General features: G+C 49.3%; 5 protein-coding genes across 5 annotated transcripts; 2 read left to right on the forward strand and 3 right to left on the reverse strand.

Moving 5' to 3' along the window:
• Window positions 1-2,924: 2,924 nt before the first annotated feature.
• Window positions 2,925-4,236, forward strand: CCOS01_09005 (glycosyl hydrolase family 7; the record flags this gene model as incomplete). Its single annotated transcript, XM_060457165.1, has 2 exons — window positions 2,925-3,530; window positions 3,586-4,236. 2 exons carry the CDS (start codon window positions 2,925-2,927, stop codon window positions 4,234-4,236), a joined length of 1,257 nt encoding a protein of 418 aa, XP_060311865.1.
• A 170-nt stretch (window positions 4,237-4,406) lies between these two features.
• Window positions 4,407-6,532, reverse strand: CCOS01_09006 (GMC oxidoreductase; the record flags this gene model as incomplete). The annotated part of the gene is made up of 4 exons (XM_060457166.1): window positions 4,407-4,605; window positions 4,659-5,826; window positions 5,879-6,171; window positions 6,432-6,532. The coding sequence occupies 4 exons, from the start codon at window positions 6,530-6,532 to the stop codon at window positions 4,407-4,409; spliced, it is 1,761 nt and encodes a 586-aa protein (XP_060311866.1).
• A 950-nt stretch (window positions 6,533-7,482) lies between these two features.
• On the forward strand, window positions 7,483-8,313 carry CCOS01_09007 (uncharacterized protein; the record flags this gene model as incomplete). Its single annotated transcript, XM_060457167.1, has 3 exons — window positions 7,483-7,634; window positions 7,702-7,790; window positions 7,853-8,313. The coding sequence occupies 3 exons, from the start codon at window positions 7,483-7,485 to the stop codon at window positions 8,311-8,313; spliced, it is 702 nt and encodes a 233-aa protein (XP_060311867.1).
• A 159-nt stretch (window positions 8,314-8,472) lies between these two features.
• On the reverse strand, window positions 8,473-8,631 carry CCOS01_09008 (uncharacterized protein; the record flags this gene model as incomplete). Its single annotated transcript, XM_060457168.1, has 1 exon — window positions 8,473-8,631. The coding sequence occupies one exon, from the start codon at window positions 8,629-8,631 to the stop codon at window positions 8,473-8,475; it is 159 nt and encodes a 52-aa protein (XP_060311868.1).
• Window positions 8,632-10,838: 2,207 nt separating this feature from the next.
• On the reverse strand, window positions 10,839-12,737 carry CCOS01_09009 (uncharacterized protein; the record flags this gene model as incomplete). The annotated part of the gene is made up of 6 exons (XM_060457169.1): window positions 10,839-10,944; window positions 11,005-11,271; window positions 11,323-11,632; window positions 11,687-12,340; window positions 12,406-12,563; window positions 12,637-12,737. The coding sequence occupies 6 exons, from the start codon at window positions 12,735-12,737 to the stop codon at window positions 10,839-10,841; spliced, it is 1,596 nt and encodes a 531-aa protein (XP_060311869.1).
• Between the last annotated feature and the right edge of the window lie 3,995 nt (window positions 12,738-16,732).

The raw sequence follows: 16,732 nt of genomic DNA on the forward strand, positions 1-16,732 counted from the left end.
GGATCTGCCAAGCGGCGGAGATTCAGCCGCACTTTTCAGCTGCGACTTGACGATTGCCAACCTAGGCTAAATGCCCTGAATTATGATTTCTTGGGTAACATTGCCGAACCATCGCTGCGATGGACATTGTCAACTTCACTCAGCTTGGTTATCCTTGTGAAAAGTACTTCATGCAGAAGGAGATTCGGATACTATGTGGATTCTGAGTGCATTTACGAGCCTTCGTCCCCATGAATATAGCAGCAAGTTGGCAACATCAACTTTCTTGCGGAAGTCTCGATGACGACAGGAAAAGCAAAGTTCGCAAGTAAAAGCTCGGATCTCTTGGAAATCGATGGCTTGGAGAAGCCTAGTTGCTCCTTCAAAAGTGCAAGTGACTAGAAACTTTCGGGCGAGACAGGAAAAAGACGTAAAGGACACGGGCGTCTAGAAATCATCAATGGGACATGGAGTACTCAGTCTGAATGCACAAGAATCCGCTTCTCATGCAATTGTTTTAGTCGCGTTAGCAGAAGTATATCGATGCAGGGGAGGAAACACTGAAGTCTGTGTCCTCGACATCAAGAGTGGAATGTAAACATTTGCTCAACCTGATCGCCTATTGACAAGTCAACGATGAGGTGGCCCACGAACAAGAACCAAGGCTTAAACCGAACTAGATTGTTATAGTTGTTCAGGATATTAAACGCAGGTGCGGCATTGTGTAGGATTTTTGACTTGCTTGAATAGCCAATACTACCATGTCTGTACGGAGGTGGGTAGGCGTGGTCCCCTTATCTATCATACATGTTGGTTGTCTCTACCCCTGTTCAACTACTATAACGTCGTATTTCGATAAATAGAAGTGCTATACATACTCAGCTATTTGAGAGTCGTGTTGTTCTACCTTACGCAACAGCAATCGAGCACGATAATTGGCACCTGAGGTCCTACATCAACAGCTGAACTTGAATGGATCTGGCCGAACTCGCTAAACTTCGTGGCCGTATGCACACCTTTCATACTTTGGAAGTCTTCAGAACAACTGAGCACCCTGAAATTGTGAATGACCCTATCAGGAGACAGTTGCTACGCGTTTCTGGCCGGCTCAGAAGAAAACTGAGAGAAGTCCTACTGCAAGAAACTCGAATCAGTTTTCCTTGACTTCAGACGAATTAAGCATGCCTGCGTATGCATGTGAAGATCCAAGAGTCTCGAAACGAAACGCCACCAGGTTTGATACCTGTTTCTCAATGGCGAAGCTGGTGTCTGACTCATGATGTCACAGCGGCTTGCCATTTTTTCACAGAATCGATCAATTCTCGTGTTGGTGCTTTCAGCCTTCTTCGTCTGCTCAAAATCGAGCAGATTGTCGACGCATGTGCACCAGCACTTTCTCATGCTCGCCAGATTCCAGATATCACTCTAGTCACGGAATTGTACAACTTCAATTTGACACGCGGAGATAGATAAAAACACCTCGGAGCTGCCGCGACTCGCAAAGTCCGCTTACGTTGCGGGCCCCACAGCTTCAACGGGGACTTAGGAGCGCGAGTGTGACAAACCCCTGGCCCTACCTTACCAGTGACTTACACGTAATTTATCCGCAAGCCAAGAAACTCAGTTTCCATCAGCAATGCTAAGTCAGGACATCCAGTTGATCCGAGTTCGCCGCGAACACCGGGGCAGAAGCCAGATCCGCACCCAAGCCGGGAGCTAGGGTCAGTTCTGAGCAGTCGTGCCGCGTAGATCAAGAAGTGAAGGCTATCGTGCAGAGAACTCTAAGCGTAAGATTACTTACTTAAATGGCGAATCTTTGAGCTTGTATGATGGATCCTCGTGATAGAGTAGGAGCCATGGAAGAAGATGCAATATATTGAATCTGTACAAGTGATCAAAGATAATAGGGACGGAGGCCACAGTTGGATATGCCCGCGTATGCCAGTCATGTTATACACTCGAGTAGATGTAAAGTTGGCAGCATCGACTCTCACGTACCGAGTATTCGGGCTCGCTGCGAGCGATTCGGTGCAACGCCCGAACTAAGGTCTCCTGTCTGGAAGTTATTACTCTGCTACATGGGACGGAGATTGGGTAGTTGACTTGACACCTACCTGAGCTTTGAGCGATGTAGCCGTCGGCGAGTGTGGGATGCGTGGATAGTTGTCAACGACTAGATTAAATCTGATTCGTGTATATAATGCCGCTAGAGTAGGTGACCCTCTGAGGCGATGCATCGTTAACGATAGAGTTTTGCGAAACCCTTTTTCTGTTACAGGAGGAAAGTTTAAATCGCGCTTGTTCGGTAAACTGTGGGAAGGAAACACCAATTTGGGACAATTGGGAGCGATAGACACGGATTCATCCGTAGAAATATTGGCTCTCATCCCACTTTGCCGAAATAAAGGCCGGGTAGTCCCTGACAACCTTTCGGGTATCATGGCCCCCAAGTGCCCAATGCTCCATCCTCGACCGTTCGGTCCTTTCTTATTCTCCAATGTCCGCCATTGCTGTCGTTGTCCCCAAAGTTTCCTCTTGCACATGTCCTACTTGAGCCGCCTCTGATAGATAGATTAGATTGAGGCTACTGCCCGCAATTGCTGTCACACCCAAAGCCCCTTGCATATAGTCACAGTGGCCCCTTTAGCCCCTGAGGCAATCAACCAGTGAACCCCGAAAGCTTGTCGGAATACTCCAGATGGATCCTCATGGGGTCTCCGAACCCAATTTGACGGGTTGAAACAGTTTGATGATTTTAGAGTCTGTTCGGTTTCGAATGGGACGGTCATGCTGTTCATCAAAAGTATATAGCTCGACGTTGTTGCCGCTGGGGACTTCAGACGACTCTAGTTCGGCACAAGCTTCGCTTTTCTCAACTTCAAGTCACTCCTTTTTGACCTTCTTCGCACTTTGTTGACCAACTCAGCATCTGCACCTTGCCCGTCATGGCGCTTTCCATTCTTTCCGCTACTCTTCTTCTTGCCAGCCTCGTCTCCGGTCAGGCGCCTGGCAATTCTACCGATGAACACCCCAAGATCGAAACCTTCCGCTGCACCGTCAAGGATGGTTGCCAGAAGAAGACCAACTACCTCGTCGTCGACTCAAGTCAGCATCAAATCAAGACTTCGAGCGGCGTGAGCTGCCTTACCGGCAACAATCCGCCCAACTCCACTGCCTGTACCACTCCCGAGGAGTGCGCGACCAACTGCCACATCCAGGGTATCGCCGACTACAGCACCAAGGGTGTCACTACCCACGGCACGGACATTCGTCTGACCATGTTCAATGCCGACAAGCAGAAAGTCTCTCCCCGCATCTACCTGTTGGAGGAGAACAAGCAGCGCTACGAAATGATCCAGCTCACGGGATCTGAGTTCAGCTTCGACGTCGACATGGTCAACTTGCCCTGCGGCATGAACAGCGCGCTGTACCTGTCCGAGATGCTTCCGGACGGTGGCAAAAACACAAGCTCCTTGAACAAGCTTGGTCCCGCGTGGGGCACCGGCTACTGCGATGCGCAGTGCTTCAAGACGTCCTTCATCAACGGAGTTGTGAGTCCCCTCTGTCTCCCTGCCCGACACTGTGCATTACTAACACGAGAATCAGGGCAACTTTGACCAAAAGGGCTCTTGCTGCAACGAACTTGACATCTGGGAGGCCAACTCTCGTGCAACTCACATCGCGCCTCACCCTTGCAGTCAGCCCGGCCTTTACAAGTGCACCGGCGAGGAGTGCGAGAAGGCTGGCGTCTGCGATAAGTCCGGCTGCGCCTGGAACGCCAACCGCGTGAACGTGACCGACTTCTACGGCCGCGGTGCCGACTACAAGGTCGACACTACCCGCAAGTTCACTGTCGTCACGCAGTTCCCCGCCCAGAACGGCAAGCTCAAGGAGCTCCGCCGCATGTACGTCCAGGACGGCAAGGTCATCCAGAACAACGTTGTCAACATCGAGGGACCCCCGAAGATCAACTTCATGAACGACGAGTACTGCCAGGCCACTGGTGCCTCCGACTTCATGCGGTTGGGTGCTATGGAGGTCATGGGCGGTGCCATGTCGCGTGGTATGGTTCTGGCCATGAGCTTGTGGTGGGATGACTCGACCTTCATGTCGTGGCTTGACCAGGGCAACAACGGCCCTTGCAACGCTACTGAGGGTAACCCCTCGGTTATCACCTCGATCGTGGCCAACCCTGAGGTGACGTTCAGCAACATCCGCTTTGGAGAGTTGAACTCGACGATGAACATGAGGCTTTAGGCTACATGTTACTACCACATTAATTGAATAACTAGCCTCCTGAACTTTCGTTTACATTATCTTGATGATCTACAGTGAGATAGCCTGAGAACTTAGTGAGATTAATGCCGAAGCAAAGGAGATTTTCGAAATTTCTGACATTATACCCCCGTTTCATTGACTCGATAGGCTTAGCACTTCTTCATCGTTGACCCAATGATCTCAGCAGCTTGCTCTGCTAGAGCGTAGACAGCCACTTGTAGGTTGGCCGAAACGGAGACAGGAAACACTGAAGTATCAACAACACGAAGACCCGAAACCCCAATCACGCGCAAGTCTGTATCCACAACAGTACCCATGGAGGCTGTGCCTGCAGGATGGTAGCATCCCCTGTGATATGTTTTAGAAGAAGTTGTCTTCATCCGCAGGAAGGCGTCACTTACCCTGCCATCTCGCGCACCCGGGCATCGATCTGCTCGTCTGTGGAGTTCAGTGTCAATGGCTCTGCCGCCAGCTCGCCCGCCACCACCTCTCTTCCTATAATCGTTTCATCAGAAGTCAGCAACTTGATGTTGCGTCTGATGGTCTCCCTAGCAGCATAGCGGTCGACGTTAGTACCCAAGAAGTTGGGATCGATGAGTGGTGCATCCTTGATATCGGAGGATTGGATAGTGATAGAACCTCGGGCAGAGTTGATAAAGACAACCGAAATCATCAAGATGGCTGAACCATCCGCGGAAACCCCCGAGTACTGAAGCAAGTGTGATGAATGAGCGCGATCTTGCTTCAGCAACGGATGTACAGCGGGATCCGGGACCGATCCCTCGTCTTCGGCAATGGCAATAGCTAGACCTTCTTTCTCGAGAGAAGTGACCGTCATGAAATCGATGAAAGCCCCTAGTGCGTATTGAGACTGGTTGAAAACGGGATTGCCGGACTCCTTGGCGTATCCTGCTGATGCGTTCTTCAGTTGCCAGATCGTAGGGATCAGAACGTGATCGTGGAAGTTCCGGCCAATCGCTGGTTGATCCAGAAGGACGGGGATACCAAACTTCTCCAAGGTATCCGCGGGACCGATGCCTGAAAGCATCAGGATCTGCGGCGTGCGGTACGCGCCAGCAGACAGAATGGTCTCTCGTCCCAAAAGATCGGTCCCGTTCTCAAGCCTAATTCCACGAGCGACGAGATGACCATCCTTTGGATGCTTCTCCATCAGGACTTTGGCGACCAAGCTATCGGTCAGAACCGTAATACCTTTGAGGGAGTAAGCGAGCGAAGCAAGTTGGCGTTTTCCTTGGTTCCTGTTCTCCTGAAGGTCTGCAACACCAAGGTTGTTTCCGGCATTGTTGTCCAGTTGAGGGAGTGCATCGATTCCAAGCTCTTTCCAAGACTCGAGTAGGGGTTCGCGGAGAGGGAAAACGCGACCGGTGGATCCTGGTGACTGAACCTTGACAGGGCCAGTGTGCCCGTGAGAAAGGGGGTTGGTGAAGTTGTCAAAAAGCGACTCAGTCTTCTTCATGTACGGAAGTTGACCTTCGTAACTCCATCTTTGGTCGCCAACTCTCTCGGCCCAGATGTCATAGTCAACCTTGTGACCGCGGGCCCAGGCAGCTTCTTAGTCGTTAGATGACCCATGCCAATTCCGCAAAACAGTTGAGCTTACCCCCATTGATAATGCTACCACCTCCGAGTCCCTTACCGACGGGCGATAGAATCTCCCGGTTGTCAAGATGGGTTTGTGGAACAGAGGAGAACCCCCAGTCGTATTCGCCACCGATGGCATTGTTCATGTCAATCCATTCGATGTTCTCGACGGCATGGGTGTTGGTGCCAGCTTCAACGAGCAGGATTCTGAGGGTTGGGTCCTGTTGAAGCAACCTGTTTGATACCACGGAACCGGCGATGCCGCCTCCGACTACAATACAGTCCCAAAGAGTCATCTTGCTCGCTTTGTATCTTGAGTCGCAAAGAATCAGACTGAAAATGAGAGAAATGAAAGATGGGCAGTCATTCCCGGGGCGACGTGGGTAGGACTGGGCGGGACATAATTAATACATGCTGGTAATGCCTTGGAGCTAGTAATGAATGACAACGTGTTATCGCTGGCGAGATTTTAACCCGGCCTTGTATCTCGGTTCGGCTCCTAACCTTGGTTCGCGACAGAATAATACTGGATACCAAATTTCAGGTGCAGATATCGGGAATTCCGCACGTACGAGGCCCACTGAGACTTGGTATCCCATCTAACCTCAACTATCTTTTCGCGCAGGGGCAATGGGCGGGCCGGCTTGATGCATGTGCTCTGCTGTTGGTACATTCAGGTTGGCTGTTGGACATCACAGCGGATTTTTGCCACCATGTCAACTATGGGAATAAGGTTCCACTATCCTGCATTATGAAGCAAAAGATACACGGCGGTTGAATACCACATTAGTTTGAAGAACCTGAAGCTTGGGACACGCAGCTTCGTGTTCGCCGGCGATGATTGCAAGCATATCTCCAATCGGAGTGCCTTTCAGGCACGGAACAACGGACTCCTTCCGCTACAAGAATCTAGCAAACATGGTCAGGATCCAATGTGGCAGAACCCCGTGTGTTGATTCAATAGCCGCGTTCCGCAGCAAACTGTTCCGAATTGTTGTTGGTGAAGAGTTTCTGGCGAGAGCCCTTGGCATCCCCTTATTGCCCATGTCGTAACCTGGCATCAGGTACGGAGTTGCCCGTCAACGCCCGTGAGAATACATAGTACGTGAAGCTGTGCCTCTTCCTTTGAGTGGATTATAAGACACTAGACAAGGGGAAATGTTTGCTTCAGTTTGCAACTTGCCGTAATGGGTAAGGTCCAGGTGTCTACACTATGCGGTTGGTTCAAGGTTACAGTCGGATTCGTAGAATGTGGAACCGTAACCTCCTGCCGACAGGGGTCTGAGCGAGGTTTCTAGGATATTTCACTTGATTTTGTTGGTAAACTGCGTTGGTTGCGTGATGTGGTGATTCTGTCGCAAGGGACCGATGAACGATAACGAGAGAAAGGCTTGATCCATGGAAGAGGGTTCGCTTCGAGATAATGACTGAATCTTGTCGATGTGAAAAAGAAATTTGTCTTGGCAACCTCGGTTCGAGGCCGCGAGGTAGAGAATGGAACGAAAGGATCAGAGGCCCCTCCAAGAACAACAAAGTCAAGCAGTAGATCTCGCTGGATCATCTCCGTGTACCTGGAGCGGTCCTTTCTCATTTTCGTCACTTGACAAGTATCTATATTTCAACATGGACGCGGTTTTGCCCATCTTCTTCGAACTCCGAGAAGAGTCTCCGACCCTGATTACAGACAGGTATCCGCCATTAACCCGCGATGGAGCCTCACTGGTTTTGACAGCGTGCATCATGATGGTGCTGACAACGCTATGGACGATCATGAGGTTTATTTCTCGTCGCATAACGGGAATATCTTTTCATATGGAAGATTACTTCTATTTCTCTGGGCAGGTATGTCACCGGCAAGAACGACTGTATCTTTGGGCAAGAACTCACCCTACAGCTTCTCTACTACGGTGTTGCAACGTGCTTTATTCTAGGTAGGAACGCTCATCTTGTCATCCAACTCGAAAACTAAAGCGGCTAATGCATTTGTGATTAGGAGTTATCCTCGGCGGTGCTGGCCATGACGTTAGCGTTCTGGATCCGAACCTTCACATTTCGCACTTCGTCAAAATCTTTCTGGCAGCACAGGTTTTGTACGCTAGCGAGCTCTTGGCGATCAAGCTCAGCATTATAACCTTAATGCAACGCATATTTTCGCAGAGCAGCTCATGGTTTCGTGCAACAAGTTGGGTTGCTGTTGGCCTGTCATGCATATGGGCGCTCTATACGGCCCTTCTTGGCTTCGTCATCTGTCAGCCGATTCAAAGTGCTTGGGACATAAATGTTACGAAGACTGGCTGCGGGGACTATACCTTGGCTTTCAGTGCAGTTGCCATCTTCGATATCATCACCGACATAGTCATTGTGGTGCTTCCCATCAAGGTTGTCAGTGGTTTGCAAATGGCTAGAGCCCACAAAATTGCTCTTTGTGTGGTATTCGGAGCAGGTTTCATGTGAGTAGACGCCTTAAGTTGTGTTTCACCATGATGATTGGAGCGCGTTTTATTTACCGCTCAACCCGGATCATTTGAACTCCTCATGCGAGTCACGGCAATCATCGTTTGCTGACCTGAGCTTGGCTTGGAGCACGATAATCTTCTCGGGCGTCCGCCTCTACTACACCCTTACCGCAGACTTCGTCAACATCACTCGAGGCTTTGCTTCTGCATCAATAAGTGGAGTACTCCAATCAGGCATTGCTGTCATGGTAGCTTCAAGCCCTATGCTTCGCCCGGTGTTTGACCGAACTATCGTGCGATGGTTGAGTTTGTCCATTCGCAGTAGTGGGCGCACAAAAGAAACTGCACCTACGGCATCGCAAGGACATATCGTCAAGAGTAGTAAATCTAGTCAGCTCGGAAGCCATCGTCGCGTGGATGGCTTCAAGCAAATGTCTGATAGTGACGAGAATCTCAGCTGGGAGATGCAGGGGTTAGGTAATAGGGCAAATTGTAGGACCGGAAGAATAGCACAGGCTCAAATCTCTGCTGAAACAGTCTCGCAGCCTGCAAGTCCTAGATCTCCGACTCCAGACAGTACTGGAATAGCTATTACGCGGACAGTAGCTGTGGAAAGACATAATGTGGGAAGAGGCAGCCTTAGCTAAAGTAGTGAGGCCCAGAGAGTTCGATGAGAGGAAACCCCTAACTGTTAACATGATATGTTGTAGATCATAAGAGAAAGTCATTGAATTTCACTCACTCGCATATTCTTGCAACACTCACATGCCGGTTAGATTTACCTGCGAGCTTTACTGACTGGAATAAAATTTGGAAGGAAGACTTGCGAGGTAAAATGGTCATCGAATAGAATATTGGCTGAGCACGTTTTATTCGGCCTGCATACTATGTCGCTTGATATGAATACGTGGAAAAGTCTCTGGACGTTATTCATAGACCTGATATCGCCGCTACGATTTATTCGTGAGCCTGGGCAGACTGAGCATACTTTAGGTACCGAATATCTATGAGCTGTACATGACAGAGCAGAAGATTTAGATCACACTATATTGTTACTGGCGGTGAACTGGTAAAATTCTTTGTTCGGTGTCCTTCCTCTTGAACCACCTGGACAACTGATGCCAATTTCAAACTCAGGCAAACGTGGAGTTCAAGTAGACATGCGGTATGTAAGCAACAGAGGTCTACCCACTGTGTTTGGTGAGTGATCTGAAGACTAGGACATTACTGCGGCCCGGCGACCGTAGCATGATGTGTGTGGCAGGTAATATTCGGAGAATTTTATTGGCTGATAATTGAGCAGAAGGTGCTGCAGTGAGAATCAACAGCTGAGAGCCAACGTGGGGCAGGGTAGAAACTACCACAAGACGGCGTAGAGGGACGGGCTTGAGATGGAGGATTCAACGATGTTCCTGGCATCTGTGTAAACTTCAGTGATACCACAAACTTTTGGGTGTAGGCTTCTTTGTTCCTATGTTTTCGTTTTCATGACTGTCGAACCTTCCTCAAAGACCACTAGACAGCCAGCTGAATTGGAAACGAATTGAAGCAGCCGCCGAGGCGCCATCCAAAGGGACTGTCCTCAATTTAAAGTTCAGCGACGAGGTGATCCAGATTCAGAAAGGCTGTAATCAGGAGCCAGAGACGCTCTCAAACTGGGCTCAAATTTGTTTCTCTATTGACTCGTCAAAACCCCTAAACTTCTACTTAAGAGCGGGTAAAAACGGTGAAAGGGCAGATATATGGAGAAGAGCATCGCAAAATGGTCCTGTTCTTATCAAACCATTTACCAGTGGCTTAATCAACCATCTCAACAACAGCTTGTGAGTGGTCCCTCTAAGCAGATAAATTGACTAGAGTAGAGCGGCTCTCGCATGGCGGTCTTATCTTATGAGAAGCTCGATCATTGATAGTCTCGGTAGTGCTGACAGTATTTTGTATCCCTGGTCAGTAGATGGTTTGCTTGCTTGCCAAGTCGCGGCCGCGCGCTTGCCCAGCAGTTCCTCACACCTGTGCCTCGAGGACCATCTCCCAAGGCACCCCATGATTACTGATTGTGTCAGTTCTCTCTCACTGGGCGGAGGGGTTTCTGTTACACAAACACTTACGATAGAGTCTCATGTGACCCGGCTGCCATCGTTTTCGGGCTTTGTCTCCACAGATAGTCAGCCCAGCAAGGCCGACGTAGCTTAGCATAATCAGGGGGTGCTAGTGTTTATCATGACAGAAAACCAAAGAGTCTTTCAAATCTGAACATCTAATACACGGTTACGACATGGAGAATGTGGCGGCTTATGTTCATGTTGCTTGAAATGGTTTGAGTCGAGAGGAATATGAGTCTCTGGACTGAGAGGTATCTACGAGGGAAAAAGGGCAGTGTAACCTTTCTCCATGAGACTAATTCAAGGACCACATTCGACAGCAAAACCTCTGGCAGAGGCCTGTCGCAACTGTTCCAAGTGCTTCACCGCCGACCCCAAGTAACGTTTTTGACCAGGTCTCAAGGCTTCTGCCAACCAAGCATCAAGCTCTACCCGCCTCGTCAACTTCTCTTACATCTTGTTCTACGCTCTTCGCGTCATCGGATCTTAGAGCTGGAGCTTGGGCCCGACGATCACCCTCATAGCCGCTAAATAGGATTGTTAGTGCCGGAATAGGCTGATATGAGGAGTTACTTCGATGAACTTACAATAAAACATCCATCTGGTCGATTGTGACACCCTTCGTTTCGGGCAGAAAGAAGAATGCCCAGATGGTAGCTGTGAGCATCCAGCATGCGAAAAAGAACCAAACGCCATAATCGAGACTACTGAAGATGTACGGAAGAGCTTTTGTGATAATGAACTGGATCAGCCACTGGGTGAAAGCGGCAAAGGTTCCAGTCAAATTGCGGAGAGCACCGGGAAAGATCTCTGCGGAGACGATCCATGGGATACCATTTAAACCGAAAGACCAGCTGTACTAGTCAGTATTACTGTTCTCTATCATTTGCAAGCAAGCAACCCACAATACTGAGTAGATCATGATGGCGGCGGTAGCGGCGCGGCCGCCAGCTTCCGTCGAGGCGGAAAGCTTTCCTCCGGCGACGATAATGGGTGCCGGATTGCCGACCTTGACGTAGGCACCGACGAACCATAAACAGAGAGAACAGGCCAGAGATGAAATGATCGTCGGTCTCCGTCTCCCCCAAATATCGATAAGTGCACCGTAAAAGATGATGGAAGCGACGGCCTTGACCAGACCATAGATGCCCGTGTATAGGGCCACATCACTGATGCCAATGGAACCGAAGAGCATGGGAGAGTAGTAGTTAATAGCTAAAGTATGGATCGTTAGCAGTGGGCTCCATCAGATGATAGTGACAAACTCACCCGCGGCACCGGACATGTTCTGCAAAGCAAACGCGCAGAAGACCAGGAGTAAACGGTTCCACATTCCTTTTCGCGAAAGTTCATGCAGCGATCCTCGGATGTAGGCGTAGAACCCGCCGCCGTAAGTCGCCGCAACCGAGGCTTCCTCAGCAAGTCTGGTACGGATCATTTCCACTTCCTCTTGCATGTATTGATGGTCGATCGGCAAGTGTCGCAAAGCAACAAGGTTCTTATTCGCCTCTTCTTCGCGCCCCTTCCGGTAAAGCCACAAGGGCGACTCATGAAGCAGAAATCCACCGATCAATAAAGCTCCAGAGGGAATGAGCTGAACAGCCATGGGCACGCGCCACGATGCTGAGCTTGTGGCACTCATGTTTTGATTGATGCCATAGTTGATCCAGAAGCCGATCAAAGATCCTGTCTGGTACGTGACCTCAAAAAGACCTGTAAGAATACCTCGGATTGAAGGGACCGATAGCTCGGCGATGTAGGAAGGTACCGTGGCTGTGATCACACCACAGCCCCAGCCGGTGAGTGCTCTGCCAGCATACATGTATGCGAGGTCGTTCGTGGCAGCGACCATGGGGATAGCACCAGCAAGAAACACAATGTTGCTAATGATGAGTGCCCACTTGCGACCAACATACTCCGTGACTATGGATGGCAGGCATTAGCTTCGGCTATGGAGTCTGACGTTTGCGGAGGCTTTCAGGGCATACTGAAGAAACACATAAGCGCGCCCCCTAATGCGCCAGCTTGGAAGGCTGAAGTAATATTGGAAGATATCTCCTTGGATGTTAACGATGTGATGCCGAATTCATAGACGAAACTCTTGCGCGCAATGGTTGTTCCAATGAAAGCGGAGTCATATCCGAAGCTGTCCAAGCCGAATTAGCACATTCTCTGAGGGGCCGCCTAGAGTTAGATCGGAGAATGAAGCAGGGACGAACAGCAAAGAGCCCATCGCAATGATGAAAGACTCTGTATAGAGGCGCCAATTGTACACCTCCTTCGGCGTTGGTCGATCCTCGACCGCACGAAATCCACCCATCTTCGCTGTTCGATAACACTTCGGGATTTTGGTTCCACTCTCGGTTGTAGTTGAAAGAAGGTTGCGCGCGCCTAGACCGGGCGAATGAGCATAAGGATTGCGGTCAAGACTGACGGAGTTTGAGAGAGCGGCGGCGGTGCTACCAGACTATGCAGCTCATGGCTGTTGTACACTACATAAGAGAGAGGAAACAAAAGAGAGTCTCCATGAGGAGCGAGGTTCATCCTCGATTTCCGCACTTATCCCCGCAAAGATCTTCCACCGTCCCACACTCGGATCATGGGGGCGGGGTGAAATCTGGGGAATGGCGCGCGCTAGCTTTGGTTGACACTAGAAGAATCGGAGCTCGCTGGGGGTTTTGGTAGCAGGTTTACATCCTTCGCCCTCATTGACCCGAAAACCGACAAATTTCCTAGGCATGGTTGCACCAATTAGACCATTCAAGGGGGGCCAACACGCCGATCTGACCCGAAGGACAGGGGAAGTCGTGAGGGCGGGCACGTCAATTGGAGAAGACTGGCAAGCGACGGTGGGGTTGTTGGAGTTGAGTTGTATTCATATTGGATAGCAGCGGCCCCTTCACTTCTTCAAAGACAAGGGCAGGAAACGCATTGATGCAAGGAAGGAAATCCTGGGGCGGTGAGAAGAGCCCTTAAGCCCTCAGCTAGTAGGAGATTCGACATGTGGAATGACAGTGTTACTAGCAAGTTCTTAAAATCATTGCATAGCCACAGCGAATGATTGCCAGGGCATGAAACATAACCCTCATCGGCTTCTACTTACAAATGTCAGCCGCACTTTAGTTCTCGTAAAGGAAGTTTCCAAAAGGTATCATGCATACATGCTCAGCACTGTTAAGCCTTTGACATTGTGCGCGAACCATAGATGAGAGTTCCTGTCAACAAGATTGTTGTACAGATGAACACATCCAGATCCTCCAAATAACAGTCAATGTGGATCCACACGGCTCAATTTATGAACACGCGGCCAGACTCTAGACCCCTAAGAGATTTCCTAAATTACCTAGCTGATACCGTGTTGTACAAAAACGGAACCGTAATTGCCAGCCAGCAATTACGCCTTATTTACCACATACCGAATATGTTTTGAACCGATCAAACCTCCTCTGCACGCGTTTCCTCGATACCTCCCTCCACACCACCTCCGCGATGTTTCATTTCCTTCAAGATGTGTCCAGCGATGTATCGCCTCCTCCCCTATTCTCTCCCTCCATCTCTTGCTTCTCTACTGGATTCTCCAAAGCCTCGAAGCCACGCAAAGATCCGACGCTAAGTAACAAGCGCAAGTGCTAACATAAGGTAACAGTGAAAGGCCAGTATCGCAAAGCATCGGACCAGCTTGTGGACGTGTCTTGAGACAAGCCAGAACCCTTGGGATGGGAGCTTGATGGGAGCTCGCTGAGAAGTGGAACGAGTTGCTTAGCTTTACTTGGAAACCTTGCCGCTTTCTGAAAGGGCCGGGCCATCAGGCTTCAGCTTCGGAATCTTGGAAATTGCTGTGAGTTGACATAAAGAGCAAAAAGGATGAACGGGACTGCTACGGTGACCGTAGTGACCACTGTAGAATGCCTCATGTAAGCGCCAATATGTAAACTATGGGCCTCAAGGGTTTCCATCGATGTTATAATTGTCAATGAAGAGATATTCAAAATAGGAAGAACAAAAAAAAGCAGGCATAAACGAGGCCAAAAGGAGAACGATGACGCGGCCACAGCAGTGAACACAGTGACTAAACACATGTATTTTGGGCCTCGAAAGCATTTGCCTCTTTGGTTTCGAGGTCTATGAGATCCTCAAGTCAGGAAAAACAGTTAGGATGCAGAGGTACCCAACCGTTTGGAAGTCAGCAAAGGCCTGTGTTTCTTGCATGACAATGTACACTCTCTTTTCCGTTTTCATCCATTTGCTTGACATAGGCAATCCATCTCTGCACGGCGCAATCAGACTTGGCTCGGAATGTCCAATATCCGTCTTTTTTGGTATCCGCAAGAAACATTTTTATTCTTCGATGATGCGACTGAAGGGTTCCAGAACGAGCTTCTTTTAACCAAAATGATTGCCGAGGATGTTGAGCTCATTTGGAAGATGTTTCATCTCCCGCAATAGCTCCAGTCGAACTCGAGGGATGTGTTGCATGAGTCCTCCTATAAGACTCTTTGGTGTCTGTCCTGTGCTGATATTCAAAGAATTTGGTAAGATAATCAAGCATCTCTCCATCTCTTTTTCTGCGTCTTTCTCATCCTTTCCCTGTCGCCTCTGTTCACTTCTCTCAACTTTCGACTTCGTGGAAACCATCGAGTGTCGTTCCTTCTTTCTCATCGCCAGCATCTTTTCTTGACTTCCTAGGCCTCATTTACAGTTTCGGGCACAAAGTCGCCTTGGGTCTGCAATATGAGCGCAGTCGAAATTGTGCCTACCTCAACGCTCGATTGATGCGTCTTATGTTCACTTTCTGTTTACTCTGCCAGGACCGATCTCTCACCTGAAATTCCAACGATTGATTCGAGTTATTCCTTGACCCGCTCTGGCGGTTTCATCTCCTGCTGCTTCTTTTTTTCTTTGTCAACTAGCGAATGGACTCTCTTGTCTCCTTCGTTTTCGCCTTGTTGCCAAATTCGTTAAAGCAACGAATCTCTCCGTATGTTTCTTGCCAATCAGCCGACGGACGAGAAATGGACCTGAAAGTCAATGTAGTTGATTGAGTAGTCAAATGTTTCCGGGTGGTGTATCTTTCAGATTTTCATGCGATCTTATCGAAGTCCAATCTCAGGCATCGAGCCATGATCACCTCTGCGAGGTCAAAGACAGAATCAACAGGACCTCTTTCCTTTTCCGTGAGACGCAGAATCATGCTCTCAAGAACTTTACCTATATCCGGAATTCCATTGTCGCGTGGAAATCCTTTCGAGTTGTTCCATGCCGATGAAAAATTGGTGACGATTACTATTTTTGTGAACACCACCGTAAGTATCAAGCCTGGCATTCCTCTATGCCAAGTTCTTACTGTGGTTCAAGACAAAGATCCATAACTGTTCAATCATCGTTGAAAATAGGGAGTCCTGAGGCAAAAGCCTCCGCATTGTCTACACTGGTGATCCTCCCCAATCTCGGAATCCCTATCTCTTGAGTGTATTGAGCTTAAGACAGGTCTTCATCTACTACTTTATGTAAATCCACGAGAATCCAAGTCATGTAAAAACTTGGAATAATCATTAGTGAAACTCAAGGAATGGTTTTCCGGTAAAAGCTGCTGTGTCTCTCAAAGCAGGAATTTTCCAACTCTGAGCCAAAGTATACTGCTATGTTCTCGCGTAAGTACACTGACTCTTCGCATTCGGGCGCTTATCAATTTTGGGTAGTAGCACAGTTATCCCATCACGGGCCTGTACTTGACATTTCCTCGGACCATATCATCCTATTAAGTCCAGAGTTCATTTACGTAATCCACGCAGTCTGGTGGTATTGTTTGTGAGGTATGTGTTCTGCGAACACGTCTCTAAAATCGCTCAAATTGAGCAGAATTTTCGCATATCTTAATCCGTTTTCCGGCTTGTCTAAGCTTCACGTAGAATGCCAGTAAAGACAGCCCGCACTTTGGCGTTCAATCGGCCTCTGGCGTAGCGCACTGTAGCTGGGTTTCCCTGGGCTACAGCGTCCGGGCCGTCCGTGGCTGACGGTGTTGCCCCGCTCTTGAGTTGGACTGTGGCTGAAGAGAAGCATTTGCTCAGATCAGTCTGTCAAAGACAAATTTGAACATCTTCCAACGGGATGTAGGCTGAAGTACTGTTGGAGACATCGACGGAACGAACAGATGGAGGTGCATCTGCTTCGACTGCGAAGCTGCTTTGACCGACTGCGGCTCGGCGTCGGATGAAATGTCTTTTCGTCAAGGTGTCCGGTCTGTCGGCAACTGGGAGCCCCACTAGTCGGCCGTTTTCCGAGCTAGATGGCACCATCTTTAGAATTCAGCGAGAA

Source organism: Colletotrichum costaricense (assembly GCF_030867565.1).
Source record: "Colletotrichum costaricense strain IMI 309622 chromosome Unknown Scaffold_9.1, whole genome shotgun sequence".
Lineage (NCBI taxonomy): Eukaryota > Fungi > Ascomycota > Sordariomycetes > Glomerellales > Glomerellaceae > Colletotrichum > Colletotrichum costaricense.